The sequence below is a fragment of the Helicoverpa zea genome, chromosome 19, assembly GCF_022581195.2.
Source record: "Helicoverpa zea isolate HzStark_Cry1AcR chromosome 19, ilHelZeax1.1, whole genome shotgun sequence".
Classification (NCBI taxonomy): domain Eukaryota; kingdom Metazoa; phylum Arthropoda; class Insecta; order Lepidoptera; family Noctuidae; genus Helicoverpa; species Helicoverpa zea.
Window position 1 is genome coordinate 6,823,838 of NC_061470.1, and position 25,547 is coordinate 6,849,384.

At 37.0% G+C, this 25,547-nt stretch overlaps 1 protein-coding gene across 1 annotated transcript; it reads left to right on the forward strand.

Annotated features, from left to right (window-relative positions):
• The first annotated feature begins 372 nt into the window (after positions 1–372).
• LOC124639428 (small G protein signaling modulator 2-like) lies at positions 373–20,947 on the forward strand. The gene is made up of 3 exons (XM_047176784.1): positions 373–576; positions 18,146–18,258; positions 20,593–20,947. Exons 1-3 carry the CDS (start codon positions 558–560, stop codon positions 20,773–20,775), a joined length of 315 nt encoding a protein of 104 aa, XP_047032740.1. The 5' UTR covers positions 373–557; the 3' UTR covers positions 20,776–20,947.
• The last annotated feature ends 4,600 nt before the right edge of the window (positions 20,948–25,547 follow it).

Below are 25,547 nucleotides of genomic sequence, written 5' to 3' on the forward strand. Positions count from 1 at the left end.
TATTGAGAACTACTCATCAAAATTCCTGTTGTCCCTACCCAATAAAATAAGGAAAATAGGTAAAACAAGAAACTAAAGACTTCACAAAGAGTGTTATTATGAAATAAATAAGTACGTATATTTAATCATGAAAGCTTGTATACGTAAACAAGCTACCCACACAAAGATTCCCAAATCGTAAATGTACGAAAGATACTAAATTATTTCGCAATAACTGCGCGTAACAATCCTGAATCAGCTGGCTGAAACACAGCGAAACTTCGAGGGAGTAGGTACAATATAGCTATGAAACCTCTATGTATGTAGTTAGGACAGGATAGCAAGGCTGTTGCTGGCGCCGCTCTTGCTTCTTATCATTCGTGTAGCGGCTGACTGCGCGCGGCGTCGCATCGATTTTTCCACCAAACAAACCATTCCCAGCCATCAGTTGTATTGTAAACACGTTTCATAAACAAGTGACGCTCACAGACGTGCTCATACCATTTAAAATATTATTGTGAAATGTGAAAGTTTTCAAGGAAAAATAATGCGCCACTCCCCGTGGGCAGAAAACTACAATGGCCGCCCAAAATAAAGGTAGGTAGGTTATACGCAGATTTTCCATGGAAATTAAAATAAATACGTGTCTTTGTGGCTGTCTGTATTTTTTTGTGAGTTGTTAAAAATCGTTGTTAATGTCTGTGATATGTAATTGTGCTGGTAAATATTTAATAGGTTGAGTATTAGGTATAAATTAATCGTGTTGTAGTTTTGACGTGCCGATAACATGAAGCGTAGGCGAATGTCGGCCATGTGAGTGTTGCTCGTAATGTTGTTTTTATAGCGGGTGGAGATAAGGGCGGGTTTCAAAGTTTCACGGCCGAACACAATTCTATTCATTAAATAAATTATAGGAGTCATTAAGTAGGACCTGTAGCGCTAATCTGATAAATGTGGCGGAAGATTTTCTCGACTAAACAAACTAATGGAAAATTTAAGCTCGTTTAATTAATTTAGGGAATTTAAATTAAACCCAAATTAAAATTGAATTAAAATACTCTCTGAATTTTGAATTTAATTTACTAAGAGCGACTATATAATAACGAGAAAGACGTTTTTAAGACGCGTTTGTATCATTTGTATTAAGATTTTTATTAGGTAGGTACCAGCAAACATTAAATACCTATATTATGTACCTACCCATATTTATAACACATAATATACCTATCTACACTTATATCTATAGGAGTAGATTGTCCCTATTCTGTCACGTTGCTTAGTAGATGGGTGGCCGTGAAAGTATCTAATCAATGTTTTATTACTTATAGCTACATAGTATAGAGACGTCTTTGCAATTTGATTGTAGGTTCTATTATTTGCTTGGACATTCATTAGGAACCCATTACCAAACTGAAGAACATAAGACTGAATAAAATATCCTACGCTTATTATATCATTCAGAAATACAGGCTTCACGAAAATCAAATTCATGGATTTCGTATCTGTGTTAGAGGAATTTGGGGTTGGAGTGTAGCAAAGGGTGTGCAAGGCTTTTGGGACTTAGAAAATTTTTCATAAAAAATGAAAATTTCTGAAAATGCCTAGTTGTTTCGAAAACTTCATTTCTTTATAATAGCTACTCAGGATCTAGCGAAAACTATTGACGAAACTTTACAGTAGTTTATAATGTAGCTCATGCATCATTTTGTGCGGGTGCGAGACGCAATTGTTTTCGAGAAGTGGCTAAAACGAAAACTTAGGGTTGTAGCTTCTTTGTTTCGAATTAGTTGCTCTAGGCCCTAGCTATCGGATCTAAGAAGAGATGTAAATAACATAAGTGCAAGTTAAGCTATATAACCGATATGTACCATTTAAGCTACATAATATGTAGATGTAGATATTACTAAGGGCTTTGTAACATTGAAATTCTGCTCACTGAACAAGATTATGCGAGGCTTACACTGAACATAATATTGCTTTGTCAGCACGATTACAAGTTCATAGAAATGTTCCGAAATATACATAGAATAACAATATGACGACGTAGAAGACAAGGTATTAAAAATACTTTAGTGTCTTTAACATATCGGAACTTAATGCAGATAGAACAGTCACTGCTCTGATGGTAGGCCATGGCGGCTGTCCTCTCTAAGGAGATCAGCTAGCTGCGCATCACATAGGTATGTTATATGTAACATTATAGTACGCAAACATTTGCGCAGACACAGGTGCACTTAACTTCGACGGTAATCTGAAATGACCGGAGAGAGATCAACCGCAGGACTAACATTTACTTGCTCTCCGGTGCACGGGTGCAGCAATCATCGACTTCCAGATTTCAGGCTGGTTTGTGAAATGTTTCTGAAAACCCACCAGCTGATTTCAGCCAGACCAGCAAACCATGCAACCACTAGACATAGACCAATGAGGCACTACACAAACGATACTTAATTGAATTCAATGTGTTTGAATTCAATTAAGTATCGTTACTACATTTTATGTATGTTTCAAAATGATTTTGTTGTTTTCCAAGCCGAAGGTTTGTGGACACAAATATATGAGGTAAAACTAAATGATTGATGTCTCCAGGCAATTTGGCAGGCTTTCAGCAAACGGTGGCACAAAATTGCTCGGTGCCCTGTCGCGGCTGTCATCTACTGGTTGGGGCATAATTAATCTTGTCTCTGTCGAGTGCCTGCTAAACAATTTTTATTTTTTCCTAACTTAAGTTTGCCTCTGCCCCTTTTAAAATGTTATTGGTAAACTGTCATTGATTTTTTGTCTCCCAAACTTCATTTTAGTAGCCAAAATAAGCGTTATTTTATTCATATTGATCAGTACAACGAAACATGTATGTATAGGTAGGTATAGTGATGGCCGTACATAATCCGATTACGCAATCAATGGAACGAATTGGAATAAAGTCGAGTTTGTTCGAATTTCGCGTTAATCCTTAAACGTCGATTACAAACGCGTAAAAATCCGGATTACTTTAACCTGCTACTGAACATATATGTATAACAATGTAAATAATTTTCTTGGAAACAATTAAAATAACCAGTAAGTTAAGTTTATTTTTCGCTATAGATGAACTATGTAAATCATTCAGTCCAGAATCTTTGCCCATAGGTACATTTTATACACACATTACCTACACAGTTGACGCAAGTTTAAATTCCTTCTACAAATATTTACGTAACAAACTTTAAAGGCACGTAGGTAAATTAGTAGGAACTACTTTATAGGTTCCTCTAAAGTACACACATCCCCAGCTAAGTTTAATATCCTTTAATAGGAAACAGACGGAGTAGCTATGCAAACTAACTTGGCTTCAGTGTGCATAGCGTTGACTTTATTCCGAAGTTTGTGAGATGCATTAGATGTATGTACATTTGTCTTATATTCAAGCACGTAAGCCGGCGGCGTAAAGGCACTATAGTCCTTTGAGCACAGCACGAATCATACTGAATCATCACACTCGTCCAAACAACTTCTATCCCCATCTTTCTCACCCGCACAATCATGTAATAATGTGAATTCCTTTTTTGTCAATATTGGCAAGAAACTTGCAGATGACATTATAAAAACGAGACCCTCACAGCAACTACCTATCCCCCAAAACGGTTCTATACCAACTTCGTCCTTTGTCTTGGATAAAACTGACCCAGAAGAAGTCATATCCACCATAAATTCACTGCGATCAAACGCTGCTACTGGTTGGGACGGCATTTCATCTACAATATTAAAGAAATTTTCCACCACTCTGGCGCCTATTTTATGCCATATATTCAATATTTGCTTTGAAACAGCTGTTTTTCCGACATCCTTTAAAAAAGCAATAATCTATCCTTTCTTTAAGGGGGGCGACGGAACATTGCCGAATAACTACCGTCCTATAGCTGTATTAACTGCTTTATCCAAAGTCCTTGAACGGCTGATAAACAAAAGGTTGGTTAGCTACCTGGAACATTATGAGATTATCTCGAAACAACAATATGGCTTTCGGAAAAATAAGTCAACCTGTGATGCAGTTCACGATTTAACCAGCTTTGTTATAGAACATATAAACAAAAATAAAAAGGTCCTTACTATATTTCTAGATCTCGCGAAAGCGTTCGACACTGTCCCTGTTTCCATACTCTTAGTCAAACTTGAGAAAATAGGCATCAGAGGTCTACAACTGGATCTTTTCCAAAGCTACCTCTCCAATCGTACGCAAAAAGTCAGGATCGAAGGTCATGACAGCGACGATCTTCCAATACACTATGGGGTACCACAAGGAAGCATATTAGGCCCCACCCTATTCCTAATCTTTATAAATGACCTGTGTGACCTCAGTATCGATAATGCCAAGGTAATATCTTTTGCGGATGACACAGCAATAACCTTCATCTCGGATACCTGGTCACTACTAGAGCATCAAGCTCAGCTTGGCTTTAACGTAGCATTAAATTGGCTCTATTCACATACTTTAAGTCTCAATACCTCCAAAACTAAATTTCTGACTTATTCTAATAGCTCAGTCGCTCAACCAAAGACTCCAATCATAATCAAAGCCCACACTGGTCATCCACAAATACAGGTTCTAAACTGTCAATGCCCTTCCTTAACATCTGTTGAAAGCATCAAATACCTGGGAATAGTTTTGGACAGGAATCTCAATTTCAAGTCTCATATCGGTTTGGTGACTGGACGAGTTCGCAAACTGATATACATCTTTAAAACTCTTCGCCACATTGCTCATCCCATTATAATACGTAATGTCTATTTTGCACTTTGCCTATCCATCGTAACGTACTGCATTTCTTGTTGGGGCGGTGCAGCTAAAACCACCCTCAAGCCGCTAGAAGTGGCGCATAAGGCTATATTAAAAGTAGCCACCTTACGTCCTATTCTGTTTCCAACTGATCAACTATACAATGAGTGCAAAGTGCTGAATGTTCGGCAGCATTTTATACTACAAACAGTCATTCTCCAGCACCGCAACACCCCATACCGAATAATAGAAAATAAAAAGCGTAGCAAACGTCAAAAAGATGGAGTATGCACCCTTCCGCGGGTGCGCTCAACTTTTGTCAAGAGACTTTTTCATTTTCTTGGTCCTTTTCTATATAACAAAATAAATGAAGAGTGTCATATCTACGGACTGCCGTATTATAAATGCAAAAAAATTGTACAATCGTATCTCCAAAATAAGTCATACGACGAAACTGAACTGATCTTAATATAGATGATGAACATCGACAACCACACATATCATCATCATCATCATCATCAGCCTATCGCAGTCCACTGCTGGACATAGGCCTCTCAACCACAACACACACAAACACCACACACGCAATCACACACACAGACACCACAAACACAATCACACACAGACACACACACCCACACACAGCACACGCAATCACACACACACACATTTTTATCTGTTATATTTTTAATGATAACTAAAGTAATTATGAACCTTTAATGGTCTTACTCAATTCTTCGGAATTGTAGCAGTAACATCATACATAACCACTATGTAACTTTGCATCATTGTACCTTAGGGGTCCGGACTGCTTCTCCTTAACACAGGTTTTTATAACCTAGCTAGGAGAGCAGTGCCTACACCCACACGTTAGTGGAAAATGTAGTACTGTTTTTGTGAAATTTATTATATTCTTAACGTGTACCACTATCCTTTGTTTTGAGTAAATAAATAAATTTATTATTATTATCTTGTATGTCTCTACCAGACCTCGGGACTATAGAGTCCCGGATTTTTGGGAGGCGAACGTGGGGCCGAAGCCAACACGCTGAAGCCCTTTTGAGACAACTTTAATGAAATGGTGACACAAAACCGACAATTATCCCTGTATACACTATAGAAATGTACCCAAGGACAATCCCCGGTTCTGTGCTAAACTATTGCTAACTATGGATGAAAACTACTTGGGCTATTGTGATGGGATGCTAGTGGACTAGGAATGGGGAAACTACGGGAACTATGGCACCTGCCGATAACAATGTAATAAATACACGTAAAAATGGCAGATGGAGACTCGCCAACTCACTTACTGGGCCCCCGGGAATCAGTCGCTAAATCGCAACAAGGGGGCAACAGGTACATGAGCGGCTGAAGGGTGAGGATACCTCGGCGGACTTTAAACGCAGATCACGCGCTCCCTGTGGGTCCAGCATCACCGGCCCACTCGCCACTCACCACGAGGCACCTACCCTCCGAGCGGGCTGCTAACCCTACTCTAGCGATTCCCCTCTGACCGGCCGGTGAAGGCAAGCCAAGAGGCGGGAGACCTATCCCCCGTCATGCTTCACTCCGGCAGGCCGGAGATGGGGGACAGTATACTCTCCCTGGAGCACTCGGATATATAGCCCCGCGTGGTCGCTACTCCCCGTCATCCGCCTCAGATGCCCTGCGGGGCTTATTATTATTATATTTGTATGTCTCTAACCGACCACAGGACTACAGAGTCCCGGATTTTTGGGAGGCGAACGTGGGGCCGAAGCCAACACGCTGAAGCCCTTTTGAGACAACTTTAATGAAATGGTAACACAAAACCGACGATTATCCCTGTATACACTATAGAAATGTACCCAAGGACAATCCCCGGTTCTGTGCTAAACTATTGCTAACTATGGATGAAAACTACTTAGGCTATTGTGATGGGATGCTAATGGACTAGGAATGGGGAAACTACGGGAACTATGGCACCTGCCGATGACAATGTATTAAATACATGTTAAAATGGCAGGTGGAGACTCGCCAACTCACTTACTGGGCCCCCGGGAATCAGTCACTGAAAAGCAACAAGAGGGCAACAGGGACATGAGCGGCTGAGAAGGGTGAGGATACCTCGGCGGACTTTAAACGCAGATCACGCGCTCCCTGTGGGTCCAGCATCACCGGCCCACTCGCCACTTACCACGAGGCACCTACCCTCCGAGCAGGACTAACCTTGCTCTAGCGACTCCACTCTGACCGGCCGATGAAGGCAAGCCAAGAGGCGGGAGACCTATCCCCCGTCATGCTTCACTCCGGCAAGCCGGAGGTGGGGGACAGTATACTCTCCCTGGAGCACTCGGATATATAGCCCCGCGGGGTCGCTACTCCCCGTCATCCGCCTCAGATGCCTTGCGGGGCTTATTATTATTATTATTTGTCTTATATTCAAGCACGTAAGCCGGCGGCGTAAAGGCACTATAGTCCTTTGAGCACAGCACGAATCATTTTTAGAAAATAATCATACTCTCGCAGATATGCACACAGAGTTTTCAAAGCCAACGTAAATAAAAAATGGCAGACTAACGGTAAATAGAATTGTAATTTTGCAACTCTAACTGAAAACAAATAAAAAGTTCCGATGGAAAATTAAAAGCTTTTCTCAGCAAACAGAAAAAGTAAATAACCATAGAGTTTGCGTCAGATTCGATATTAAAATTTTGGAGTTTAATACTATAAGTTCGGCCATTCAGAGAATGCGTTCCTGACACGTCGCGATTGAACTGACGACGTAACTTTGCAATGGCGTTGCAGTTACGATAAAAATATTTTTGTTGGTTGTTTACCGTTAACAATTGAGGAGCATTAAAACAACATTATTATATCAATAATCAATGAATGTTATAATTTTGTGCCAAACTGAGTGTCAAATAACTTGGTAAACAATATTTTTCTAAATCTATACTGCGCTATTACAAGGTTATGTCAGCGGTTTATATTTTGTAGTGCTGTGCTAAAAATAACAGGCAAGTATCGTAATCTGTTCTTATACAGTTATAATATAAAATAATACGTTTTGATTTTCTTTTTAAGAATTGGAAAATAATGGACTATAAGACTTAATTATAACTTTTATGAAAAATAAAAATAAAACTATGACCAAACCGCATTTTTATACTTAGATTAAAAATGGTAACCCCAAATGGCGTTATGGGCCGCCATTTTGTGACGCTAAAACAGTCGTCCGTTGTCGTTTCGTGCGCATAGACCACGTTTTTCAAGTGTTTTCGATCTGTTTTTATTTGATTACCCGGCTTTTGTTAGACCGAGATATCAGGATTGATTCTGTTATTGATAATAATATAATTATACATGTAGGCGAAGATGATGATGAAGACACCACCTCCTCAAGCAAATCGGAGTCTGATTAATATTCTGTTCGCACATTCAATTCAATGTACTTGTAACAAAGAATAAATAAAACAATTTTATTATATGAATATTACCTTTTTTTGGTTTCCACTTAAATAACTAAAATATAAAACAAATGATTCCGCCAATTTAAAACGAAAATAATCTTAAAATAATGCGGCGGTTCATTTTGAAGGAACGGTAACGAACTCAGTGTTATGTTGTGCCCATCACTAGTCGTGACTAACTGATAGGTGTCAGGAACGCATTCTCTGAACGGCCGAAGTATAACCATTTTCGATAATGATGACTCTGATTTTTATTTAACTTTGTTGAACTTGACATCGTAATGAAATTGGTTTATTTTGTTTACCTTATTTTCAGTGATGTTAGGCAGTTTTCCAATAATTTTCTATTTGTTGGTTGTGTGAGCACTGTGATGTTCCCCGAGGCGTTCTTTCGGCGCAGGTTCTAGGCATAGACTAATATACTAATTCTAGGTAATAGACAATTAAGACGAATTGATTATGTTGAGTGACGGTGGATGAGAAAGCCGTTTGATTTTATAGCTGTAGGTACCTACTTACTTTGAAGTTATAAGGAGTTATCTAGAAATGAGGATAAAAAGAAAGACGTATTATACTCAAGTGTTTACCTACCTAATGGCACGACAGTGAGTTAAAGTTCAGGCCCAGTTCATGAAATAAATTTAAATTTTCCTATAAATAATATATACAAATATTATTCTGCTGGCTTTACAGGCGGTGTCACACAGACATAAAATTAATTTCAAAGGGGTTTGCAGGTGACACCTATTTTAATATGTACACAATCCGAGAGGGTCGTTCTTTGGAGGATTGACAACCCTAATTTTCTTCGTAAAGCGTACACAGGTTTAGGCACAGGTGTGATTCTTTCAGCCAAGTCTTACGGATCATAAAGTGTTAGTTTGGTAGTTTGCGAACTTTTCTTAATAGATCGTTCTCTTTATGATCCCAATTATACCTAGATAGATAGGACTTCAAGGTCACTAATACCATGAGAGTGTTATACTGCCAAGCTTTGCTGTGTTATAGTTTGAAAGGCACTCGTAATGTCTTTGGATCAATTTAAAATACGTATAAAGATGCAGTTTAACATTTGTCTTACCAAGAAGTGAGTGCTTATCCTTATGAAACAAAAACCTAAATTCTCCTCAATGTTGCCATTTAATAGATTAGACATATTACTCTTTTGAGAGATATTATGGAGGCACATTTTTTTAAAGAAAATAAGCACGCATGGTTTCCATCCTTACCTTACCTTAACCCAGCTAATGCAAAAAGGTTGGTTTTATTGCGCCAAAGTGTGCCTTTATGCTACAGTTTATTAACGTCACGCGTGTTTTCTTTGAAATTGAATTTTATTTAATTCGTTAAGGGTAAAGGTACTGGGTAAATGTTGGACAAGATGTAAATGACGTTATGTTAAACCTCTTTCGAGAACACAGGTAACTTTATAATTTAAAAAAATAAAAAAGTCTTTTCTTTTATTAAATATCACTTGTGTATTAAATAATATTAGTCGTTGCTATTCAGATATGTTTTCTTTTAATAAAATTACTTATTTTCAGTGGAAACTAAAATTGTTTTTAGTCGCTTGTAATAAACTCGCAATATTTTCTGCCGGTCGTAAAAATGTGTCTATAAAAAGCAATATAAAACGGTTCGCTTTGAGGAAGGTCTCAATGTTTTCTTTTCATCATAGAGTAAGAGATACCTGTCGAATCGTAATTAAATGTAAAGATGGCCTCCTTCAATGTAATTTCCTTTAATTTTAATCTACGTAAACCTTGTCGTCGAAAATAGATGATTGACGGAAAAATTTCTTCAAAAATATATGTATATATATATATATTCTTAATTAAAAAAAAAAAATATATATATATATATATATATATATTCTTAATTAAAATATCGTGAAGAACTAACTCCATTTTTTTGTGGGTTTATTGCTATTTTAATATATATTTTTAGAGTATCGTATTGTAGTACAAAGTCCTATATTATAATAATACTGAACGCATTTTCGTTAAGTTTTCACCAACATGCTTCAGGTAGATATACCTACTTTATTTTTAATTCTTTGATCTTAGATCTTAAAGTTAAAGTGACATAATGGGTATGTCTAATCGCTAAGAGCGATCTCTTCCAGACAACTTCAGGATGGATTGACGAGAAGGTAAATTTATAACACACGGTAGACAGTAAGGCAAGGTTAGATATACCATTAATACACGTGCCACTCGCAAGGCTTCAAGTAATAACCGATTTTCAATTAGTGACACACAATTTAGAGCTAAAACTTGTTATAAAGTGTAGGTGTAACAAATAGACTGACAGACACCCACCCCAGGAACTAATATTTGTCAGTCGAGCAAATATTTGATCCGCAGGGGATTGGAACGTGCTGCCCCACACTACTCGCGCCAAAGAGCTGCGAGATTAATCGTAACAGTAAATTGAAAGAGGATTTATATTAGTTGCATAGATTAAAAAAGTTACAATAACTATGTAAATCAGAAAATAGTTTGTGGAATGTAAATGTATTTAATAATATCACACTTATATTGAAATTGTGGGTAAGAATGTGACTTGAGCACTACTGAATAGATACAATAGACAATTGACGAAACTTGAGAATATTACAGCTACATACTCGTAATAAAACTTAGGTTATATCTGTACTGTCTATGTATCTCGGTGCGTGAAGAACATAGGTAGTTCTATAGCATGCTTCAAAGCTGTGGGGAAAGACTGGAATTTGATACCTACTCAAGAGAGTTTAAAAATATTCGACTTATACATACATAAAACATATAGTCCACGGCATGCTTTCAAATATTAGTGTCCTTCCGTAATAAACTCCTAATTTTAATAAATAAGACTGAGTATTAAAACGATTTTTTTATAAATCTTCAAACCTCCCCAATTTACCTACGCAAATAAATCAGTCCCCCATCTTAAAGGGGCTCCATTAATTTATAAGTATTTATCGTTTGATTACACGCGCACTTTTTAGACTTCATCAGCCGAAGGCTTCAACACAAAACTTTTCACAAAGCCTGATTGACGCTGAAAACTGAAACAAATGAAATGAAATTACCCATTAAACTTATTTTGTTCGACGTGACGAGTATTGTTCTAGTAAATTAATGAACTAATTACAACGCTTTTTTATGTTAATGAAAGACTTTTGTACTTTGTAGTAAAGGCTTTTTTTGTTCAGAATTTGCGGAGACTTTTAATAGGGTTTAAGAGATGTTTTCTTGGGTTGTTTCAGGTCAAGGTTATAGTAAGTAATGGAAAACATTTGCCTATTTTATTAATTAGTGATAGATGTTAATTTAAGCTAATTATGGCAGCATTTATAAAGCAAGATTAAACATCGAAGATTTAAAGAATATGTAGATAAATATTAACTAAGTATAAATGTTAACTTAACAATAAAATGTACCTTACCCACCCAGTATAACAACTTTGATAACATAACTAAAAAAGAAAAGGGTTTTGTGTAATCGTATTAAGCTTGTGGCACATTATAGCAGCACCGCAACAGCACGGCTCCACACCAGCATTTAAGTTGTCATTCAATTTAGAGCATTAAATCGTGTATATTATATTTCGTAATGTCAATATGAAAAAGCCAACGGCGAGCAGTCAGCGTGCTTGCCACTTCCACACAACTCGACTCGCCGCCTGCGTGCTGACCTCATGCGTACAGCGCGCCAACGGCGTACTAATTGTGCGCCGACTCCGAGCCGGCAGCGAAACAACGTCATTACGTCGTGTTCAATCATAACATCAATCATAATCGTCTTAAAATAATATTGAGTTTGCTGTGACAGCAAGCTTACACCTCGCGGCCGGCGCGCCGACGGCGAGCGGACAGCGCGTGGTTGGTGCGCTGTCCGCTGTGCCACAAGCTTTAACCTGTAGTGAAGAGGCGCCCGGGTGTCACCATTGTGCGGACAGCCCCGAGGACACGGTGGACCACACAGTCCAGGTGTGCCCCGCATGGGAGGGGCACCGCCGGGTCCTCGTCGAGGCTTTGGATGGCGGCGACCTCTCGCGTCCGGCCCTGGTTCAGGCCATGGTCCGGGGCGAGAGGGAATGGGATGCCGTCGCCTCCTTCTGCGAAGCGGTCATGCTCGAGAAGGAGGAGGCGGAACGCCAGAGAGTTCGCACCTCTCATCCCGGCCGCCGCGCTGGACCAGGTAGACACCATGGGCGCCGGGTGTCGCGAGACGACTTCCGGCCACCGTAGGTGTGGGTCTGTGGGCGGTGAGTTCGGGTGGCTCATCGTCCCTCTGTCTATTTAGACGACAGACCCGTGTCGAAGGCGCGCGTTGTTCCACGCGCTCCTCAAAGAGATGTCAGCAACCCCAGCGGGGCCCAGCAGGGCCAAGGCCTGCCGGAGCTGCGGGTTGTTCGAAAGAGATACCGCGGCCCTGGTACACAAAAGGCCTATGACGGAACACGACGGTTTTTAGTCAGTAAGAGTCTGACGCTCCCTCTCCGCTGCTAACCCACAGCGGGAGGGGTCATTTGATGATTTTTAACGTCGTTAAAAAAAAAAAGCTTTAACCTGTAGCACTTACTACGCCGTAGCGCGCTACGCTGCTACGACATCATTGAATACACGGATAATCAAATCAATTAATTGGAACTAACCTTACTACAACTAATGCGTATGGCGCACAGTGTGAGAATCTCGCAATCTAGGGGGATTTAATTCCAAATTGAATTAATTAAAATATACAAGTTAAAAAATAATATTTCTTGGTTTACAAATAAATAAAAATACTTAAATAGTGAGAGAAAATAAAGTTTTATTTGAAAAAATGCGATATGAATAAATTTTGATATTTTATTCACTATTTCCACTTTCGGCCTCATTTACGGTGGGTACAGAAAGCAATTTTAGGACATCAGGATCTAAAGGACTCCGTTTTCTCTTCATTATAAGTCCCAAGCTATGAATATATATGAATCTGATGATATGAGAAGTCTGTTAAGTAGGTCGGTATTGGTGTCTATTCGTGTCGTGTTTCTAGTGAAGAATTCCCTGTATCTTCGGGTTTGTGCCTCCTCTGATAACTGGCCAATCGGCAAAATACACGAAGCTATGACATCCCGGACATTAAATAAGACTTTGTGCACACTAACTGGCATGTTATACCATGAGTGTTCCCTAAGATACAAGTTTCTGGTTTCTTCTGTGTAACTATTGAAGGAATCCAAATCGACTGTAAAACCCGACCCGAGAGTATGATATGAAACCTAAAATGATATGAAACCTCGTTATTAATTCTAAATTTACCCCAGTAATATCAGCACTACCATCATGCTTAATGCTTCATCGGCCGACACAGTTACTTGAACGCTATCGCTAAGAATTTTTTTCGTACGCTTTTCATGATAGAACCTCTCTTAGGTGAACTCATAGAAAGTTCTTTTACGATAGCTGCAGAGTCCCTTTTACCAGCTTTTCGAAGGTTACATTCATGTGCAATCGCTATTTCTTCAGGGCTAGTAGACGATATTAGATTCTGAACTTTGCGTTTTTTTGGTTTTATCGCAACATTCTATAAAAAAATTATGTGGTCTTCCTTGTGAGTGGCCAGATGTAGATGGTATTTCATTTAAAACATTATCTGGTAATTTAATGCATTCATTCAACCAAGTAACATTCTTGTTTAAAAAGCGTTCGCGATATCTAACGCTTGCTGTCCATTTTTCGTTAAGTTTGTTACAGAACTTTCTTTAAAAAAACTCAATTTCATTAACAGCACCTTCCGAAAACTGTACTTGAGGGTAATTACCTATTATAAATGCAAAAATAGCATTAATTCGCTCCTCTTTCGCATTTGAGGTCCAAATATCAAAAATTTGTTTTTTTGTAATTTCGGCGGTCATTCTGGAAACCGAAAAAAAATGTTTGACGGTCGCACAAAATCGCAAGTTTTGTAAATTGTTCTCAAAAGTTAAGATTCTAAGCTATAAACTGAAACAATAGAAACACCGGGATATTGAGAGCATTTTTTTCTACACGCCTTTTATTTTGCATATCATCTCTAAAAAATGCTTAATTTAACTGTGCTTTTAAATCATGTCATTAGATCAATGTTTAACTATTACTTACATAAAATACACAATAACTTACCTTGAAAGATGTACAGAATGCAATAATAAACAAATAAATAAGAGTATACATTAATTTGATCAGTAATCTCAAGTGAAGATGACACCTTAATTTTGTTGTTCGTGTTGTAAAGTTGCAACGATTATTGTCTTACCACTTTAACATTTTTTTATAATTTTTTTAAAGTACCTACAAGAATTTCTAATATGTAGCTATGACAAATGGGGTCTTAGGTATAAATAGGATATAACTATATTATATATTATTAGAATTTATATTTTGATTTAAATCCCCCTAGATTGCGAGATTCCTTCACTGTGTGGCGTAGGGATGGGGAAGCCGGACTTGTATGACCTCGGACTTATTTGACCTTGGACTTGTTTGACCTTCGACTTGTGTTCAAAGAATAGGCTCTTGAGATCTATCGAGACATCATCCTTTTATCGAAGAGGGCTTATAAGGGCTCAAGGGCGAGTACGTAATAAAAAAGGTATTTCTTTAATCGATAAAGCAATATTAACTGTTGATATTTTCCTGGTGTTACTGACAGTGAACGGTTTCAGGGCTTGTAATTAATAACTATATTAATTTTCTTTTGCTTTCGTTGATTAAATGATGTTTAAATAGTGCCAGTATTTTACGTAGTCACTGTAAAGTATAAGAAAATATACACTATCACAAACATATCCGTCGTTTCGTCCAAACAGAAATAATTTTCTCGTTTCTATCGAATAAATTAATCCGTCCTATTTATCTTCGGAAATGTTCTAATGATTCTATATAAACTCGATGAATACGCAAGTTGTTATGAAAGGGACTATGAAAACAGAATAGGAGTACAAAGAGAAATCTTATGAAAGATCCCTGGAGATTAGTTTTTTCTATAAGACTGTAATGCCCGTTTTCACCAACAACCTCTTACCGTTTCCCTATCGAAATGCTACTTTTAATAAGGACCCCTCCCAATTTGACACCTACCTAAATTCATTTTCACCACACTTGTACATGGATCCCTTAAGTAAGTGACAGATTACTAGTTCTACAAACGGTAATGCAAAGTCGATATTTTATCGATAAAATGATTTTTCTGTACTTCTTAAGAAATAAACGTCTATCGAGTATATATTACTAAAGCCTGTGAGTTTTTTTTCTTGTGGTGTTATTTTAATTTAACTTAAACTACATTACGCTATGTTTTATAAAACAGTAAAGAGGTTTTCTATAGGTGAATTTTTACCTATGTCATTCGCGTGTTTGTCAAATTGACTGATGTGTATGTGTACATCATTGACATATACTAAGCTCGATGGTGTACATAGAGTGAGGTTAATTTTGGGTTTATTATTGTTGAATAGATAAGTTTATTTTAGCAGAGAAGAGAAAACGAGGATAAACCTTTCTTACAGAAGAAAAAGACAAGCTAGTGAAATTTCTGACGTCTCATAGCGACACAATATTAAACAAAAAACGGATGGGACCACGAACGAAGCCAAAAACAAAGCTTGGATCCAGTCACAAATAGTTTTAATGCGATAGGAACCGTTTACAGGTAAATGTGAATAATATCTGTGTATAATAATATAGTGTATTAAGATATTGCCGTTCAACTGTGTTCCTTGTTTTACTGTGGGCTTCATTGTATTTTTGTTCTCCATGAGTTGATGGATTTAAGTATGGGGTTAAAATTATAGATTTATTTATATTTATTTAGTTTCAGGTGGTGCGAGAAATTGGAAAGACGTGTAAAAACATGCTGCGCCCAGCCCACCCCAAATTGAATTGGTGCAGGAGGATGATGATAATGTTTGGTACATCATATGAGGACTAATATTAAAATATTTGTTTACTATCTTTGTTTTAATTTACATTATTTATTATTTTTAATGTTAGCCTACTTCTTTGCACACTGTACACATAAGGCAATAAACCAATAAATGGCTTCTGCGCAGGTAAAGGTCAGGGCTCAATATCCGTGCCGATAACTATACCGCGGCTAGAGCGACCTGAGCGATATTCACTGCCGCTGTGGGTAGAAGTACATACCGCGCGAGAGCAGCGGCATACATCCCGAACATCAACAGTAATATTATCGCATACCCACTGGGTTTTCTCTGTCGCAGGTGGTAGCGAATACCGCTTAGGTCTGAACAGTCATATTACCGCATACCCACAGGGTTTTCTCTGCCGTAGACGGAAGCGAATACCGCTTAGGTCTGAATAGGCCTATAGTTGACCTAGCAAGTGCATTCATAGCAAGTGATAACCTATAATCTTATAAAAAAGTCATGATCATCGTACTTATTTCTCAGTCATCTACTCTTTCACGTAAGATAGGTACGTGGTCTTCTAATGATTATTATTTTACATATCCAAAACCTCCACAGCTTCTAAACTTTCTAAAAGTTTACGTTTCATTTCACTATCCATTGCCAGAAACGGTTCAAAATATGTTTGTATTCTGTCATGATAATGATAGGGGTTGTTTAAGCAGGCATCAATCGGGCCCCCAAGTTTAAGTGAAATTTTAAGGTTATAATTGACACCTAGGCTTTGGTGAAAATGAAATTCTTATTAAGTGTTCCGTAAATGCTCCCTAAATTTAGGTATTCGTTGGTGAAAACGGGCATTAGGGTATACAAATAGGACAGGACGTAATGGATATCGCTTGATGAGTTCTGTTCGTACGTGGAATATTCTAGACCGATTGTCAAGAGACAGAAACTTGCTTGTGGTATGTGCAAGTGAACTTAATTTTTTAATTATTATCAGAATACGTATGCTGTCGCTTTCTATTGTCGATTGCATTCCTTGATTTGCAATTAGAGATAACATTTTGACATTAGCTTTATATAAATTATGTCAATATTTAACCGCGAAACAACGAATAGACAGATTAATATAAGAATGTTTCAAACGTAGTTACTACGTGGACACTAACAAGACTTATAATTTAAAGTCGTCATATAACACAAAGGGTAAAACAAACCACATAATTACCGTACCGCTAATAATTCCAACAATCCCTGTGTTAAAAACCTCCCCTTTGGAGCTCACCTGACAAATATTTCAGAGGTCATGTCTCAGAGGTCTTTGACTGAAAATTACATCAGTTTTATAAGAGAATTCTTGAGCTTCTGCAAACTGAAACTCTTTCAGGAATTATATGTAAAATATGCAAAGTTACCTGAAGCTGTAATGTGTACGACTCCTTTGGGAGCTATAATGTGCATGGCTGGTAATGAATATAAATTCCCGTATGCTATTATATTGTTAGGGGTAAAGCCGTTGCAACTCTAAAATAGCTTCATACGTACATAGTCAGTTATCTGCACGGTACGGTAAAGCTTTGAGCCGAATGTGCGGAATTCCTAGTTGTAGGCATGCTATTGTTGTCGATTCGATAGAGCCTGCATTTCGTTGAGCTGACTCGCGTGGTTTTGAGCATGATATCTGTGTATGTCACCACAGGATATGGAATTCAATGCATAGCTAGATGTGTACATATTGTAGATATATCAATTTAAGAAAGGTTTTGGTTGTTCAGTAATTGCTTAGTCTATTTCTGTACTAATATTACAAAGAGGAAAAAATTGTATTTTGATTGTTTTTATTGAAAAAAACTCAAATACTTCTGGACCGATTAAAAAAAAAATAGAAAGCTACATCATCTGCGAGTAACAAAGGCTTCTATTCTATTCTAAATTTCTTTTTATTTTTTACTTCTGGACAGTAGTTCCCACATATAAAAACGGCTAGTTTAAAATAAATAGGCGTAGTCAGTTTCCACTTGAAAATTGTATCCTAGTGTTGGTATTAATAAAAACAATAGTACTATTGTCGTAGCTGAAGGAGGGTCGGAGGAGATGCCGGCGGCCACGGCGACTGACCCCAGCGCCGACCAGAAGGAGCGGCTGATCGCTGCCGTCAAGAAGGAGGTCAAGCAGTTGATGGAAGAGGTAAATTACAATACATATCTTTCTAATCTATATCTATATATAGTTCTATACATAAAGGGGAATGATTAGATTATATATTTTTAGGGTTCCGTACCCAAAAGGTAAAACGGCCCCCTATTGTTTTCGCTCCTCCGTCCGTCCGTCCGTCCGTCCATCCGTCTGTCTGTCACCAGGCTGTATCTCATGAACTGTGATAGTTAAAAAGTTGACATTTTCACAGATGATGTATTTTGCTGCCGCTATCATAACAAATACTGAAAACTAGAATTAAATAAATATTTTGGGGTACAACAAACGTTATACAACAAACGTGATTTTTTTGTCCGTTTTATAAATAATGGTACGGAACCCTTCGTGCGCGAGTCCGACTCGCACTTGAATGCACTGTTTTGAATAATTCTTTCACTGTTAGAAAGTTACATTATCCGCGCTGAACATGGCCTAAGTTTTAATCCGCATACGTGTTTTCCCCGGAACGAGGGTGAAACTGCGTGCAGATGCTAGGATTACATAAAGTTCAGAGTCCGCAAAAAAGCCAATATTTTTTACGGACCTTCTAAAATAAAGGTTACCTTTCCGCACGAATATTTATACCTCGTGTTTCTAATTATGGAAAGGACATTTGAGTAATTCCAAAAAAATATTTTTGTTACTTCCGCAACGCTGTCCATATGGCAATATATTGGGTCTGCAGTACCGTTCTTGTATTTTGAACACTAATTTAGTGATTTAAATTTTGAGCAAAAAACGTGGACCACTACTCAGACTCATCATCAGTTTCATAATGTTCAATAATCACGACCAAATGGAGCTTATTTACGTAAATCCAGACTCAAAAATTAAAATTTTATTAATATGTAATTTGAACCAAGTGACTAAACCTGTAGTACCTAGTTTAAAATTCACATAATTTTAGATTGTTATGGACATTCAGATAAGGCTAGTTTATGAGTAACGTTTATAAATGGTTGAATTAATTTAGGCTTCTCTGGGTATTTTGAAATGGGTTTAAATATTGCAGAAGGTTAATTAGCATCACAATATTAAATTACGAATCGTATAGACAGCTTACGTATATTTGCAATTAAGTTTTAGAGTCAAGGTCATAAAGAATATTATTTCTACTAAAGGAGATAGATCCAGATATTTTAGGAGTGTGAACGTATGAAAGTGTATTAGACGATAATTAGTAAGGGTTATTTACAAAATCCTTACATATGGACCTAAAAATATATAAAACCTAGCCTAACACTGATTTTAAAATCAGTATTATGGTAGGTTTTATCCACCGACCGTAAAATAACGAAGGTATACCTACCATATTCACGCAGCTGTCAGCACATTTTTCAATATTATAGTGTTGAATAAAAATCCGAGAAGAGCTCTAACTGAGCTTGTACTCTATATTCTATGTATATTATTGAGAGGAATTTCCTCACCACTACGCGAGTATCTATCTCTATATAAAAGAACGTCGTGTTAGTTACACCACTTATAACTCAAGAACGGCTGAACCGATTTAGCTGAAAACTGGCAGGGAGGTAATTTAGAGCCAGGAGAAGGACATAGGATAGTTTCTATTACAAAATATAGAAATAAAAAATACAATTTATTCATACAGACATACAGCGCCATCTATTGTTCAAACCAAAAATCTGCTGGATGCCACTATTCCACGCGAACGAAGTCGCGGGCAAAAGCTAGTTTTGCAATAAATTCCAAGTATCGTAGGCGTCGCCGTACGACTAACAAACTGACTTATACTGTATTTAAACTGTCTTAAGTCCCAACCGATCTTTTATATTACTTTCTCGATAAAGTCAGTTGAAAATTACTTTTCAATTTCAAGTCCGGATTTTCCTTCTGAGCTCTAATATCGGTTTTAATTTGAGAGAGATTAATCTGTTCCGATCGCGTTTTCGCATTTTATCTTCCTTTTTTCAGTCATTATAAAAAGCTCAGTCAGTTTAGTAAGATATGGAAAGATCTTGAAGTTTTTATCTTTCGCTGGAAAGGCTTCCGATATTCCAACATTGATGTTAAAAGAAAGGATGATTTATTTATTAGATTTGCTGATTCGCGATTTCATTTCTGAAATACACAATTGGAAATCAAGAAAGGATATTGTCTCGTAGGTTAGTAAAACTGACTTTATAGTGAAATTTAGGTCTATCACACCTTCGTCACAGCCATTTTATCGTCCCACTGCTGGGAACAGGCCTCCTCTAACATGGAGAAGGATTGAGCAATAATCATACGTTACTTACTTAGCTTATCATACCTCAGTCCAGTTATATAGCTATTTTGATAAATAATAATTTCCCTTTCCTCCAGGCCGTAACACGTAAATTCGTGCATGAAGAGAGTGGAGGTGTGACAGCACTGTGCGGTGCCGTGGAAGCGTGCCTCGGCCAGGGTCTGAGGCGGCGAGCTCTCGGCCTATTCAAGACTAGTTCTACTACTGCTTTACTGCATAAAATTGCTAAGGTAAGTTTTATAACTAAGTTGTCTCTGTAGAACACTAAAACTTGTGACGCATTCCTATTTTCGGTTTAAATTCACACTAATCGCATTATTTCCTAAACAGCCGGTCTCTTTGAGGCATTTTTTAAATTAGAAGTTCGTCGCCTTCCGATCGATCCATTTTACTTAGTGTCTACCATCGGGAAAATGGACTAATGGAACTGAAATATAAGAATACTGTTTGAAAAGTATTTTTTATGATATTGAGTAGCTGTCATCGTAATTTACGGTAGACAGACAGAAATATTGATAGAAATATAGGGCTCTCCTGAGTTTCCCTTCCGCTATTGTAAATAGGGGCTTAGACATACATAATTTATTACTATCAGAACTTTACAGGGGCGTCCTCGTAAATTATAAATTGAGATAGTTTCTTGACAAACCAGAAGTTTTGTTTCACGGTTGTTATGTTTTATCACAAAATATGAATTTTCTTACTTATTATTAAAGAAGAATTACTGTAAGTTTTAGTTTTATTAATGGAATCATACCTAAAACACAACATCTGAGATTTTCCGCTCAAAATGCGAACCGCAAATGCTACAAAACTAGACATACATATAAGACATGACATTCAGAGCTAGACAAATGGCGTACATTTACCTGCGCTCTGCGAAAACTACCATTTACAATTGTTATATGAAGGTAAACAGCATTTCCCGGGAACACGGGTATTTGTTTGGCAAACGACTTTCATATGCGTACGTTTTGTGCGCGCGGTAATCTGTTCAGTTGACAGAACGACGGAATAAATAATGACACAAAGGCTGTTCTTGTAAAGATAAATGAACGGGGAGGTAACAGGTTACAAAGAAATTAGGAAGACAAAGAATAATTTACGCGTAAAATGTGTAAGAGTTTAGGATAATTGATTTTGAAAAACATCTCTCTATAAGAAAATTTAATTCTTCAGTAAGTCGCAATTAGTAAGTAAGTAGTATAATTGGATAACAATTGTGAACCAATTAAATTATCTAGTACATATTAACGCAGTGTCAGTTTGTAGCTTAGGTAACAAATAATATCCAATTTGGTTGCAGTGAGCGTAGTACAAAATTAATTCAACCAGTCGCAGCATCCGAGAAAATTAACTGCTTTTAGCCAGAGCGTTGCTAGATATTTCTGGACAGAAATTAAAATCGGCTGTGCAACGATTTGAAAAAGAAAACACTTATTTGAAAATCAAGCGTTTGGAGAGCTGATTTTATTAAGCTTATTTTCTTCTCACATTCTTTTTATTTTCTTCTTCACCAGCCACCAGACACATTCAATTCATAATATCCAACCAGAGGATATACGAACAGTCTAAGCATAATAGGATTACTTCTGCGGATTATACATGGAATTATGTTCGTGTCTAATGAATTTAGCGACGCGTCCAGAGCGCCGTAACTTGATATGTTGTGTAGCAACTTAGCAAGGTTACTTAGTTAAGCTTTTACTTAAATGCGTTCTAACCGTGAGCTTGAAGAGCGAGCATCTTGTATTACGTTCTGTTATTTATGCGTTATGTTGTTATTGGTGTTCCGATCATTATATTCCCATTTGAGACCAGCTTTTAGAATAACGGGGTAACGTGACGTCTAAGATCAGTGTAAACATTTTGTTGTCTGTCTTTGTTTTCCTTCTTCGCTTCTTTGTTTTTCAACGGTTCTTTGTCCCGTTACGTTTAACTTTTGTAGGACATATTTATTTTATTTTTTTAACTAGATAAACGTACCAGACTTTTTGGCAAAGCTCTTCTAAGATATTTTTTTGGTCTCTAGTGTAAATTTTGTGCCGCAGCTTTGAATTTCTTAGGCGGAGAGTTTTGTCATTTAAACAGATATTCGATCAGGTAATATTATCTTCGTTGCATAGCAACAAAAAGCTTTTTAACGGCATTTAACATCATTACCAAATTAAATATAATGAAGTGGTTTTAATATTCTATCATGCGTGTCCAACAACGTTTACCTTACATGGTAGAAACAATTTCTGAAACGATTTGGTAGACTAATAAACCACAAGTGTTTTACTTATGAATGTAATATCAAGCCAATTTAGTATAATATGTAATTGATTTCAGGTAGGAATAATTTATTGACTTCGAAGTACCTACCAAGTAACTGAAATGAAATTATTCCCTCATTTATTCAATATTACAACCAGTTGTCGATTTTCATTTCCATAGTTTCGTAATAAAAAAAAAATTGTGTGTGAACTTATCCACAGTTACAAAATTGATTCAGGAGTTAGCTGAAAAACTACAGTACCTACATTCGGAAACCAAAATTTTCAAGAGCCTAATAGCTAAACATATAGGTACAATTATAAAACACTTTTTATGCCAGCAATCTAAGTAAAAATCCCTCAAACACGTTTTGAGGAAGGCCGATTTTTCGAAACATACCGTAACAAATATACAACCTCCATTATTTCTTAGCATTTTTTGGTAGGCAACAATAAAATACAGTCTGATATTGAAATAGGTTAAACACAGTAATTTCACGTAAAACTTTATTGGACACATATTAAATTAATTTGACACGAATTACGTTTATACAAACGAGGAAAGTTCGTGTTATTACAAATTAAAAAGTTTGTTTGGTCATGCAATTCTTACACAGTATCGTGAATATTTTTTCATTTTAATAGCTTTAACGACTGTCAACAACAACTAAAATATTCGATAAGCATTAATGTAGACTGATATTCTTACCAAGGGGTATCGAGTTGCCCGGGTAACTGGGTTGAGGAGGTCAGATAGGCAGTCGCTTCTTGTAAAGCACTGGTACTCAGCTGAATCCGGTTAGACTGGAAGCCGACCCCAACATAGTTGGGAAAGGCTATGCAGATGATGATTTACGTAGTTTAATATTGTCAGTAACCTTAGGTAATCAGGTTAGATCAAATTATAAAAGAAACTAGCTTTTGCCCGCAACTTCGTTCGCGTGGAATAGTGATTACCAGCAGATTTTTGATTTGACCAATAGATGGCGCTATATGTCCGGAATAATTTTTTTTTTTTGTAATAAAAACACAGACACACAGACAGAAAGACAGACAGACAGACAGACAGACAGAGTTACTTTCGCATTTATAATATTAGTTTGGATTAACTCAATTGTTTAACTTTTCTAACTCGACATTTTATATAAATGTTAACGTGTAAAGTTTTAAAGGATTTTTCTCGCTGACTGTACGTCAGTGTTTTTTTTATTTTAATAAAGTTTTGTAATAATGTTGGTACAAGTGTAATACCCTCTCTTGGGACTAGACTTGTTAGATTTGTTTCTGTCGGTAGGGAGAGGGGAGGGGAGGGGGTGGGTTCATCTGTGGTTCAAGACATTTGTTTTGTCTAGATGTCATGGATGTTTTATGGATGAGGATGAGCTAAAGACTTTTTTTTCTTTTGTGGAAGATGAGTAGACAAAAATTACCTCGTAGCATATAAAACACCTGAAAATGCATTAATTTGTCCAGCTTTTTACGATTCTATCAAATACACATTTACATTTTAAAGTCCCCTAATGAAAAAATTAGGACATATTAGTAACATTAAGAACATGAGTAAACTCCACGAACTTCACCACTAACACTCCCACTACTCATTTGAAACTAATTACCTAAACTAAGGCGTATCTAATTTTAAAGTTCCTAATTTCATTTAATCTCGAGCCTTTGATTTTGTTCCTGTTTTTGTTAGTAATGTCAATTTGTTTGAGAAAATCGTAATTGGCTAAAACAAATTAGGTTTGGGACGTCCTTGAGCTCGTTTACTTGAAGACGGAAAATGGCGAATATGCTTAGTTTTCCTTGTAAGATATGCGTTGGAACACGAGCCGATCACCGGATATGTGCTTTTCGAAACGTGACAAATGATCAGATTATTTCGTGACAATAAGTCTTCTTTATTCAAGAGTGTTATGAAGATATTATGTTCGTGCGCTAGTTTACTTATGTAAATATTAAATTCAAGCTATCGGCTACACACAAAATTAATTAATTTTTGTTCATTATTTCGTCAATCAATGTTTTTGTGCAATGGATACATAAGTAAGTATATTATTCATTACACATTCGTCAATATTTCGGCGATTTACTCTCGTGCTTAAAAAGGCAATTTCTAGACGTGACAGTAAGAAAATTGACAGTTATTTTTGTCATAAACTTATCCCCAAACATCGGCCTCCATGTAAAACAATTTTCAAAAATAGCGTCACCCAATATTATCTGATATAACACGGGCGGGCCGCGAGATGGATATTTAAATAGCTCTCAACTTCATGTAAATTCGTTTAGAGGCTGGCAGCATTAGCTTTTATTACGTGCCTTTTTCCGCAAAGCTAGAGGCTAGAGAATTCCAATGGAATGTTTTGATGGGGGTTTTTGGGTCACCGTCGGTATTTCTCGTACATACCTATCTACATACATCATTTTGTTACATAAAAAATATCAAAATGGGCGCTTTTTAAGCAAAACACTCACCCTTCAAAACCATGACATGCTTTACGTTTCGTAGTGTTTTTGATGCAAAGTAAATAAACTAACTAACTGACTAAAACACATGGGATATTTTATTATCAAAACGCCAAACTTTTGTATTCATAACACCCTCTATCTCAAACTGCGTAGATATAATTGGATATCGGTTTTTGTGTTAGATTTGGCTGCTCCTACCTATGTTTACATCCAAAATGATTGCCATTTCATTGGGTGTTGCCACTTCATTAACTGATGTCAAATGGAACTGAAGGACGTGAAAGCTTTTTTTATAACGCCAA

Excerpts from the sequence above, each read along its gene's own strand:
- LOC124639428 (XM_047176784.1), top strand. Across the intron at positions 18,259-20,592 it reads TCAAGCAGTTGATGGAAGAG|GCCGTAACACGTAAATTCGT; the intron begins GTAAATTACAAT and ends CCTTTCCTCCAG.